The sequence below is a fragment of the Panthera uncia genome, chromosome D4 (genome assembly GCF_023721935.1).
Source record: "Panthera uncia isolate 11264 chromosome D4, Puncia_PCG_1.0, whole genome shotgun sequence".
Lineage (NCBI taxonomy): Eukaryota > Metazoa > Chordata > Mammalia > Carnivora > Felidae > Panthera > Panthera uncia.
In genome coordinates, this window is record NC_064807.1 from 69886906 (window position 1) to 69898529 (window position 11624).

General features: G+C 36.1%; 2 protein-coding genes across 7 annotated transcripts in view; one reads left to right on the plus strand and one right to left on the minus strand.

Moving 5' to 3' along the window:
* Positions 1-11624, plus strand: part of GNG10 (G protein subunit gamma 10) — a 189820-nt gene that overhangs the window by 37789 nt on the left and 140407 nt on the right. The gene's annotated exons all lie outside the window — the stretch shown is intronic.
* SHOC1 (shortage in chiasmata 1) overlaps positions 1-11624 on the minus strand; it is an 86098-nt gene that overhangs the window by 25898 nt on the left and 48576 nt on the right. For all 4 annotated transcript variants that reach the window (XM_049635914.1, XM_049635933.1, XM_049635905.1 and 1 more), the window contains 4 exons: positions 10675-10851; positions 7615-7719; positions 4095-4273; positions 2577-2649 (listed from right to left, as the gene is read on the minus strand). In XM_049635914.1, the coding sequence (XP_049491871.1) occupies positions 2577-2649; positions 4095-4273; positions 7615-7719; positions 10675-10851 (534 nt within the window). The remainder of the gene's footprint in view (positions 1-2576; positions 2650-4094; positions 4274-7614; positions 7720-10674; positions 10852-11624) is intronic.

The window sequence follows — 11624 nt, forward strand, 5'->3', positions numbered from 1 at the left end:
CTGCTTGGGATTCTCTCTCCCTCTCTCTCTGCCCCTCCCCCACCTGCATTGTCTCTGTCTCTCTCAAAATAAATAAATAAACTTAAAAAAAAAAAAAAGAAGAAGACCAGAAGGCTTGAAGATTAAGGGAGAGTCATTAGAAAGGAAGGCTGGGCTATGGAATAACTTAAGGAACACACTGATGCAGGAAGAGATAGGATCCAAAGCAGAAATGAAAAATTGGTTTTCAAAAGGAGGAGGTTCACCTCCTTTATAAAGAAAGGAGGAAAAGATAAAAGAAGAAATGAAGGTAAGTTTGTAGATGGTAGGGAAGAAAACTGAAGATTCTTACCCCATTAATGGACATTAAAAAGCATAATTCTCTTTTTTTAATGTTTATTTATTTATTTGGGGGGGGGGGGAGACACACGCACATGAGCAGGAGAGGGGCAGAGAGAGAGGGAAAATCCCAAGCAGGCTCTGCACTGTCCACACAGAGAATGACATGGGGCTTGAACTCACAAACTGTGAGATCATGTCCCGAGCCAAAATCAAGAGTCAGACACTTAACCAACTGATCCACACAGGTACCCTGCATAATTCTCTGAAAAATGAGGGGATGAGGAGTCATGAAACCTGGGTTGTGGGATAGAGCCCCACATGGGGCTCCACATTAACAGCACAGAGCCTGCTTGAGATTCTCTCTCTCTCCCTCTGCCCCTTTCCCTGACTCACACTCTTCTTTCTCTCTCTCTCTCTCTCTCAAGTAAAAAGAAGAAATAATGAGGGGATGAGTAGCATAGTGGGGGTTTGTAGTATAGCCATTAGGTGGATAAGAATGGGAACTAAGAACATATAGAAAGGTTGTTAAGAGGTATTAAGAGCCCATATAAGTTCAGAGAAGATAAGTTTGTAGTGGTACCAAACTATTTTATTTTTTCTAATAATGCTCAGGAGCTCAGGTATAGAAACAGAGAAGTTAAATGTCTTGATGGATTCAGAGCTAAGGTTTAAATGGAAGGTACATTAGAAGGACAAGACTGATTAGAGTCATGGGCACATCACCAAGTCTGGAAAGAGAAGAAAGTGAAACAAAAAAGGAGTTGACAGATTACAGATCTCTAAGATGCTGAACATCGTGCAAGAGTTAATGTAGCTGTAGACAGAGAGCAATATATCAGAGTTTAAAGTTCAGAAGTAGCACAGTTCTGCATTATTACAAGGTTGATGGCATAGCCAAGGAATGAATATCATTTTTGCTGTGGGGGTCAACAAAACTATAAGCAGAATGTTGAATCATCATTCATGTTAAAGACACCTAGGATAATGGCAGGACTAGGAGTGAAAAGAATACCCTGAACCAGGTGCAGAACTGTCCACAGATGATGGGGAATGTTCAGGTGGTAACTAGAGGATGGCAGTTGGAATGGTAGAAAATGCTGTGGCAATATGGCATAACCTCAGAGATAGAGGAATAATGTTTTGGAAGGATAAAACAAGAAATTAACCTTCTCACCCCTATGATATATACATATCTTATATATCTCATATATCTCATGTATCTCATACATATACACACATATATATACATATGTGTACATACATATATATGTATACATACATATGTGTACATATACATACGTATATATATGTGTGTGTATATATATATTAGAAAGGAAGGCTATAATATACATATATATATACACACACATATATATGAGAGAATTATCAGCTTTTTTACGAGAGGGATACAGGGGAAGCCATATCATCTGGGGAAAGCAGGGTTTCACTTAAGACAAGGAGATGAAATTGGGACACCTGGGTGGCTCAGTTGGTTAAGTGTTCTACTTAGGCTCAGGTCATGATCTTACAGTTCATGAGTTCAAGCCCCGTGTCGGGCTCTGTGCTGACAGCTCAGAGCCCGGAGCTTGCTTTGATTCTGCATCTCCCTCTCTCTGCCCCTCGCCTACTCACACTCTGTCTGTCTCTCTCTGAAAAATGAATAAACATTAAAAAAGACAAGGAGATGAAAAAGGAGAAGAGTTTAAATATAAGCAATATGTAAACCATAGCACAAGGTGGAAAGAATTGGCAGAAGGGGCAATAGTGGGTAGAAGAGTTGAAGAATGACACTAGAACAAGACAGACCTTAGATGAAATCCTGATTCCCTTACTTGCTACCTATGAGATGTGGCATGTTACATCACCTTTATGAATTTTAGTTTCTTTATTTATAAAACTGATTTACTAAAACTGATTTATAGAGTTGTAAGTATACAGTATTATGTAGCAACTAGTAGATAATTAATAAAAGGTGTTAATTGATAATAATAAATACATATGATATATAATGTATGTGTAAGTACATTACAGTATATTTATATTGCAGACTTAAAGTCCAGATTTATTTCAAAACTGGTTATATCCCACTGAGTTATATACTTTTAAAGGATGAATTTTATGGTATGTTATTATATCTTAATTTAAAAACTTAGATCACTACATTTGTATATGTTCAAACATTTGTTATCAAATGAAGCATAATTTAAGACTCCCAACTGCCATAAATCAATCAATCAATCAATCAATCTCCCTACCTTCCATTTTGTTAAGGATTTTAATGAGTAAATGTTTCTCACCATCTGAGTCCATTCTTATTATAATCAGCACCTGGTCAAAAATAAGAATTTCATATATCTCTGAATAATTATTCTTTTCATAGTTATGCTACTATAACAAAAAAACAAGCTTCACTGGTTACATGAAAATAATGACAATAAGATTACCAAGCAAATATGTGTTATAAAAGATGTCAGTGCTTAAACACAGAGGAATAAATTCTGGTAAGATCAAATATCAATGAGGAAAATATTCTAGGGTAGGGCATTCTTAGCATTCATGTACTTCCATATAGGTGATTGTATATATAAGTTGTCTCTGCCTGCATTGTTAGTGTTAAATTCGACTCAGACAAGTTTGAATTTGTTAGAGAAAACCAATGATTTGCTGCTATACTTTCCTACTTACCATCACAGCTCTTTTTTTGGCACGGGGTTGGGGGAGGACAATAAATCAATTTCAATTTTTTAAATTTCTGACTGATTATTTTACTTTATTTTAATGACTTAGGCAAGTTATCCAAGTAACCACAGAGTTGGGGATAAAGATATAGGAGGGGCAAAGAGGAAGAAGAAGAAGAAGAAGGCCACATTTACATCCAGATTTTGTGTAAAGTATTTGAAACATTTTTCAGCTTGAAAACATTTAAGAAAGTATTTCCTCTTAAGTCTTTTTTTTAAATGTTTATTTGAGAGAGAGAGAGAGAGAGAGAGAGAGAGAGACAGAGCATGAGCAGGGAAGGGGCAGAGAGAGAGGGAGACACAGAATCCAAAGCAGGCTCCAGGCTGTCAGAATAGAGCCTGATGCAGGGCTTGAACTTATGAACTGTGAGATCATGACCCAAGCCAGATGCTTAACCAATTGAACTACTCAGGCTTCCCCTCTTAAGTCTTTAGTAATGCAACCTTCATATGCTTGAGGTAGCGTGGGCAAAAATCCCCAATATAATCCAAGGCATAAACTAAGAGCTTTTTTTGTAGAATCATATGAGATGAGATTCTGGTTCAATATCTAAAAATAAATTATTGTAGTTTTGTTATCTGGTATGTGCCCATGAACTTAAAAGTACCAGACAACAATTTTGAGATTTGCAGAGTCAATCCATAGAGAACTCTGTATAATAAAAATTAAAGTATTTTTAAATTCAAGACATATGAACAATGATGCAAAATCATCCTTTCTCTTGGTCTGATTCTGTTTTGTTAACTTACTTAAGGAGAAAACTGTCAAGGGACCAAATAGTCTAGACTACTTCATAATTTCAGAGTTAAATGCAAAAATTTATCTTATATCCAATTCCTTTTTTAAAATTAATTTATTTAAATTCAAGTTAGTTAATGTGTTGTGTAGTATTGGTTTCATGAGTAGAATCCAGTGATTTAACACTTACGTATAACACCCAGTGTTCATCCCAACAAGTGCCCTCCTTAATGCCCATCACCAATCCAATTCTTACTTAAGCTGATTATCGTTATCAGCTTTATTCCAGTACTTACATTAATCTGCTGTTCACTCTGCATCCAATTTAGTATCTGGCATCGCAGTTCTTGTATCTTGTAATTGGTTTCAGGCTTTTTTTCCCTAACAAACTGTACAATCTCCAGCTGTCTCCAAATGTTGTCCAGATAGGAGCCTAAAATGCTTCTGTAGATATCTTTTGCATTTGACAAATATCCTGTTAAAAATAAAAGTAGGGGGAAAAGGCATATCTTTTCATTCTTTGAGAAACTCCATGGTAAAAATTAAAAGGAAACAAGAGTCATAACAATTAAAATTTACTTTAATCCTTTTATGATTTTGATCAAAGATATTAATAAAAACCTTAAAATTGAGTAAAGCTTAAAATTATGTACCAAATGTCTCCTTTTAAGCTACCACAACATACTCGAATATATCCCATCTTTTCCTGCCTTCTGGCTTGATCTACACTTACATGCAAGTCCTATGGAAATGCCACCCCATTGGAATTTTCTTAATATTTTATCTGTAGAATAAATAGATTGTACTTGATTTTTGGTTCTTTATGTATATGACAATCTCAGTCTATAAGCTCTTGGGATAAATCCATGATATTTATGCATAATTTATTTGTATAACTGCAAAAACAGCAGAGCCTAAATTCAGACCCACTACAAGCAGTTTCCAAACACAGAATCCTGCGACCTATCCTTGCAAGTTCATATTCAGTAAATTTAGATTGTATCCCGGGGTTTTTTGCCTAAAAGCTCTCCTGGTGATTCCACAACACAGTGAGTTCTGTGAATTACTGAAAAGCACCTAGCATAGTCACTTATGTAGGTCAGATGTTCACTGAATACTTTGGCAATAATATATTTTAAAATTATGTTTATGTTCACATTTTTATATTTATGTGCGTATTCAAATTTTACATTAGTACAGCTTGACTGATGGGCAATTTAGACTGATGTTCTATCTTTTTTTTTAAGTTTATTTTTGAGAAAGCAAGAAAGTGGGGAAGGGGCATAGAGAGAGAGGGGAGAGAGAGAGAATCCCAAGCAGCCTCTGAGCTGTCAGCGCAGAGCCCATCGCGGAGCTCGAACTCAAGAACTGTGAGATCATGACCTAAGCTGAAGTCCAACGCTTAACCAACTGAGCCACCCAGGCGCCCCATGTTCTTTCTGCCTTCTAATCTCCAAACCTCTTACTGATTCTCTAGATCTAACTTTCTAAATGAGAAGCCTAATCCAGTACCATCCCTATTTCAATGGCACCCTATTATCTACAGAATAAGGTCTGAGCTCTTTTGTGCAGCTTACAAGGCTATTCATGATTTGGCTCTTTTTTATGTCTTCATGCTTAGTTCTTACTGCTTTCTACCTTGTACTCTTCACTTTAACTACATGGAACTGTATGCAGCACACCCACTGGGTCATTCTTATGGGCTCTTAATTCTGCCTATAATACCCTTTCATACTTTATTTACTTAGCAAACTTGTACTTTTTTTTTTTTTTTTAGCTTTTTAATGTTTATTTATTTTTGAAAGAGACACAGCGTGAACAGGGGAGGGGCAGAGAGAGAGGGAGACACAGAATCCAAAGCAGGCTCCAGGCTCTGAGCTGTCAGCACAGAGCCTGAAGTGGGGCTGGTACTCACAAACCATGAGATCATGACCTGAGCTGAAGTCAGAAGTTTAACAGACTGAGCCACCCAGGAGCCCTTTATTTTTAAATAAACATTCAGCTTAAAGGTAACAGTCTCCATCCTTCGTATCATTAGTACCTATCTTTACTACAGTACCCATTACACAATACTGAATTTATTTCTGGGTTAAAGCCCAGAAGTGAGACTATACCTTTAATCTTGAAAGTCATTACCTTGCTAGCTTGGGAGGGGTAACAAATTGGCAGCTGGGAGAAAAAAAACAGAATTCTAGAAGGGTACAGGGCAGGCAGCCAGACCCCCATGGACCTTTCTTTCTCTGCCACTATGCAAAGAAAAAAAGAAAAGAGGACAACCTAATTCACTCTTTGACTTTGAGAGGTTTAGAGTGAGAAATCTCTCCACTAAAAATGTCCAAAGTGGCTTAGTTATTCCTTATGGCTTGGGACCTAGGGCTTAAGAAGTTTGCTTGCCAACAAGAATTTTAATTTTACTTCTAGAGTATTCCTCAAGGTAGCCAAATAGCAATGACCAAGTTTGATTGAGCAAAAGTATTTCTTTGAGGAGAAAAAATCATTCAGCCCAAGTACATAGTTCTTAATGGTCTCACTTAATCCTTGTGTAGATCGTAAGAGTACTTAAAGGTGAATATACTTCAAATAATCTTCCATAAATATTATTTCTCTAATTCTAATTCTCTAATACTAGTAAGTTTGAGCAGCAGTGAGTCACAACTGAACTCTCTCTATAGCACGGAGAGCTCAGATGTTTAGATTCTGATATTCTGCCTTATTATTATGCTTTAATAATCAGCCTTGCTTTTGGTAGGACTGGTGACCTTTCATGGAAGCTGATAAGTATAATGAAAACAGATGACTAAATAGAAGGACATGTGATATTACACCCTTATACCAATTGCAGGTTCTGTAAACTAGAGTCCCCAATCCATAGTTTTCTTGGGATGGAGGTAAAACAACCTGATCCAGCATCAATACCCAAGTGGTTTAATTGGAGAAGAAAGGATAAGCAACATGTTAGGATTTCTAAAGGTAGCTGTAACATAGTTATAATACTTGACCAGATAATACTAATACAATACTTGGCCAAATATTATTATTTCCAGTGCTTAGAGGGAGGACAGCTGTAACTCACTGCTGCTCAGTATTTACCAAAACAGTGGATTAGAGAAATAGTTGTCTGGGTCATAGATTAGACAAAAACTCTGGGTCACAGATCAGAGAAAAATTATTTTCACTTTAAATTTTAAATAGGTTCTAGAAATTCTAAATTATAAAACAATTCTATAAGTATACCATTACTAAAAAATCTAAATAATCCTGCAATAAGGGGCCTAAAGCAGTAATGTATTGAGACAGATATTTTAATGATTTTGATAGTTTGGAAATAATTTCCAAAATCTTAACATTTTCTAATATATTCAAATAGTTTGATTTTTATTTCTCAAGTAATTCATATCCTAATTTACATGTAAAACTAAAAAAATTACAAAATATCTTACTACTAATAATTTGGTTATATTAGTTATATTCACCTAGCAAAGATTCAAAGCCACAACATTCAATGAGGACCTAAAATGTACATGCCAAAATATCATCTTACATTAAAAAGTAGTGCATGATAATGATTATATAATCAAATCTGCTTGAGGCCATTATGAGTCTACAATTCAGGCCTAGATTAGAGAATCCTAAACCTATTTTTTTAAATGATGGTATTTGTTACAAATGATTTCTTTCAATGAATATAGGCAGCATAAAATATACATTCTATTAGAATTATGTCAAAATGTATATAGTGCTTAATGTGCAAGTAAAAGAGGAAATAAAAATATCTCAATAGGACTAAAAGGGGAAATAAAAATTTATCCCACTAACCCAATGCTGTGTCCAAGCTGCATGTTAAAAGGACATCTCTAATTGTTACCAGAAGATGTAAGAGAGCAGCATGCTTGTATGTCATTTCTCTTTCATCATTCGTACCTAAGCAAGCAGAAATGTATTTAAAAACATAAGATACACATCAGAATTTTAGAACATGTATCAGAATGCTTAACAATAATAGCTAACATTCATTATCAGGTGCTTACTATATGCCAGGCTGCTGGTTATTTCATTGCATCTATAATAATAATAACCCTATCAGACAAGTTTATTATGATCCTCATTTTATGGATGAGGAAATAGTCTGAACAAGGTTAAGTAACTGTCCAAGGTCACTTTGTTTTTGTTTTTGTTTTTAAGTTTATTTATTTTGAGAGAGACAGAGACAGCGTGAGTGGGGGAGGGGTTGAGAGAGAGAGAGAGAGAGAGAGAGAGAGAGAATCCCAAGTAGTCTCTGTGCTACCAGTGCATGATCTCACGAAATTGTGAGATCATGATGTGACCAGAAATCTAGAGTCAGATGCTTAACCAACTGAGCCACCCAGGTGCCCCTCTAAGGTCAATTTGTGAATAAATAAGTGGTGGAGCTGGCATTCAAACCCAGACAGCTAACCTTAGTGTTCATATTCTTGTTGTTTCCAAAAGATATTCAATTATTTCTACTCTTGGTAGGAAAAAAGGCCAGTGATTCCCAGTTATGAAACAAAAAGCAAATTCAACTCATAACTTGCCAACTGGTGAAGAGAAAGATGGGGATCATAACATAAAGCAATACCTTGAAATGGAGGTAGACACCTGGGAATATTTGTCCAAAGATATGACTCAAACCAGAGGTGTATTTACAATACAAGAGATGTATTGGCTACTTAATGTGTTCCATGTAGTTCCAGAGCTTTCTGAAGATGATAGATTGGATTTTACTATGTGCAAAAGTGAAACCAAGAAGATAGGAGTCTAGGCCCACTGCCCCAATTCAACCAGAGAAGCTTCACTTTTCCATGTTTTATATAATGGGATCCCATGAAATATTTATTTGTACAAAATGTTCTGCTGAAAAATTTGAAAACTGCTCATCTAATCAATTAGTGAAGATCAAGGCAAATAAGAAGTAGTCAGTGGGAACAAGGGGCAACAGGAGAACCATTTATGGGTTAGTATATTCAGCCCCTCTAAGGACTTGTGGAAACAAGTCAATCATGACCTGGAATGGATAAGAACAGGGCAGAGAAACAAGATTTGGTATCATTTTTCTTCTGTCTTTAGGAGAACATTTCTTGAACATCTCTTATCATGCCAGTCTGCAGCTGATGAATTCTTTCAGCTTTCATGTGTCTGAAAACATCTTCATTTTACCTTTGCTTTCATAATATGTTTTTGCCTAGTGTAGACAACTAAGGTTTTTTTCTTTCAGTATTTTAAAGATTTTACTCCACTGTCTTTTCACCTGAATTATTTCTGACAAGAAATTATGTCATCCTTATCTTTGCTTTCCTTATGTAACATACTTTTTCTTTTCCCTCTGGCTGCTCCTACAATTTTCTCTTTACTGCGAGTTTTGAGCAATTTGATTATGATATGCCTCGGTGTGGCTTTATTATGTTTCTTGTGCTTGCTGTTCACTGAGTTTCTTGGATCTATGGGTTTTAGTTCTTACTAAGTTTGGAAAGCTTTCAGTCATTATTTTTTCAAATATTTTTCTCTTTATCCTCTTTTTACCTCTCCTTTGAGAATTCTAGTTGCTATTATATCTGGCTATCTGAAGTTGTTTCACAGCCCGCTGATGCTATTTTCTTTCTTTTTTTAGATTTTTTTTTACCTACCCATGTTTTATTTTAGTTTCTAGTGCTATGTCTTCAAGTTAACTAATCTTTTCTTCTGCAATATTTAATCTGCCATTAATCCCATCTAGTGCATTTTTTCATCTCATGCATTGTAGTTTCATTTCTAGAAGCTTCATTTGTGTCCTTTATATGTCCCTAACTTACTGAACATATGGAACACAGTTATAAAAAGTTTTAGTGTCCTTCTCTAATAATATTAACATCTTTGTCAGTACTGAGTTTGCTTCGATTGATTATTCTCATTATGGGTTGTGTTTTCCTGTCTCTTGTTATGCCTGATAATCTTTGATTGGATGTCAGACACTGTGAATTCTATCTTGTTGGGTGCCCCATGAATTATGAGTTTTTCTAGCCTAGCTGGTGGTAGCAGGCATTATTCCCTGCCCTGTGTGAATGCAGGGTACTATTCCCTCTAATCCCATCAGATGGTTTCCTTCCCCAACCTCAAGTGGTTTCCTCATATACACTCTTTGATCAGTACTCTGCCGAATACTCTGTGTGAAGCTCTCTGTTCTCTAATATTCTATCCTTTGACCTCTAGCCAAGAGGCTAGATGGCCTTGGTCTCCCTGGACACTCAGTTTTGTTTCCTCAGTGCAGACTGTCCACTTGACTCTGCCCCGGTACCTCTCCCTGTGCTATGGCCTGGCAACTCTTTCAAGGCAGTAAGCTAGGGCAATGGTAGGGCTCACCTTGTTTCCCATCTCTCAGGAATCACTGTGCTTCACTGCCTGATGTGTAGGGTCTTAAAAACTGGTTTCATGTATTTCATCTTTGTTTTTGGTTTTTTTTCCTCCTTGAAGGAGGGTAAATCCAATCCCTGTTTCTCCATCTTGTCCAGAAGCAAAAGTTAAGGAGTGACTTTAATTAATCTATTTTTTTACCTCCCCCCACCCCACTTTTGGGAGGGAATTAGGTGGTTCAGATGTTAACAATAATAGGGTTAATTTGGTTTGGGGGCAATAGGAACCTGTCAAGTAATATATGTCAATTAGGAGTATCACTGAGAAGCAAAGCCAGATGATATTCATTACCTATTTCTCCTCACTTAGGTGATCCTCCAATATTGGTTTATGGTTGTCATATGCTGAATTACAGTTATGCCTTCATCCATGACTAATTACTATACCTTCTATATTCAATTTTTACTCATTTGATACAATAATCCATAACTTTATATCCTTTTAAATAGTATGATTTTTATTTGTACTCACCTTGCTGAATAGCATCACTTATTACTTTTTCTTGTTCCTTTAAGAGGAATCTTGTTTCATCAAAAATGACAGTGGCAAATGTCCAATTAGCAGCAGGGAGAATACAGAGGCATACAAGTTTTTTTAAGATAGGAGTAGCTGCTGCTTCTAGGAGACAGAATGCTTGGCACTGGCTATCTGTGAAAATAAAAGCATTAAAGATAGTGTTTTATAAGGATGCTTGCTCTTTTTGACAAACCAACTAAGCATGTCACTTCTTGGAAAACTGAACTCCATCCTAATTCTTTTCTGAGTAAAGATCAAGAGATTGTACAGAGGCTCATTTTAGAATATTTATTCTAAATAAACTAATAACAACAAAATCAAAAACCCTCTGTAGAATTAGTATAATTTTATGACTATCCTGCTTATTAGAAAATATTTATTCGTTAACTAATTTGGCATGGCAAGTATGAAGAGCCATATAAAGAGAACCACATAATTTTTTTTCTTCTCCCCCCACTGAAATTAGCTTACAACCTTAAGCCAAACAAATTTATAACAATGACAAATTGTTTCTAGTTTTCACTAGAATGTCAATAAAGATTTGCATTACCATCTAAAGGTTGTAAATAAAACTGAAGAGAATGAAAAGATATTTAAAAACAGTGTCATATTTTCTTATTGATGTTAATAATGAGCATGATATTCTTTTTTGTTTTTGCTCTGAATTTTTAAAATTTATTTTTCATTTATTCTGAGAGACAGAGACAGAGTGAGCGAGGGAGGGGCAGAGAGAGAGAGGGAGACACAAAATCCGAAGCAGGCTCCAGGCTCTGAGCTGTCAGCACAAAGCCCAACATGGGCTTGAATTCATGAAACCGTGAGATCATGACCATAGGACTGACACACCACATGCACCAGCGGGTAAGACTTCCAGAGGACTCGGTCACACCAGGAAGGCAGGTTGT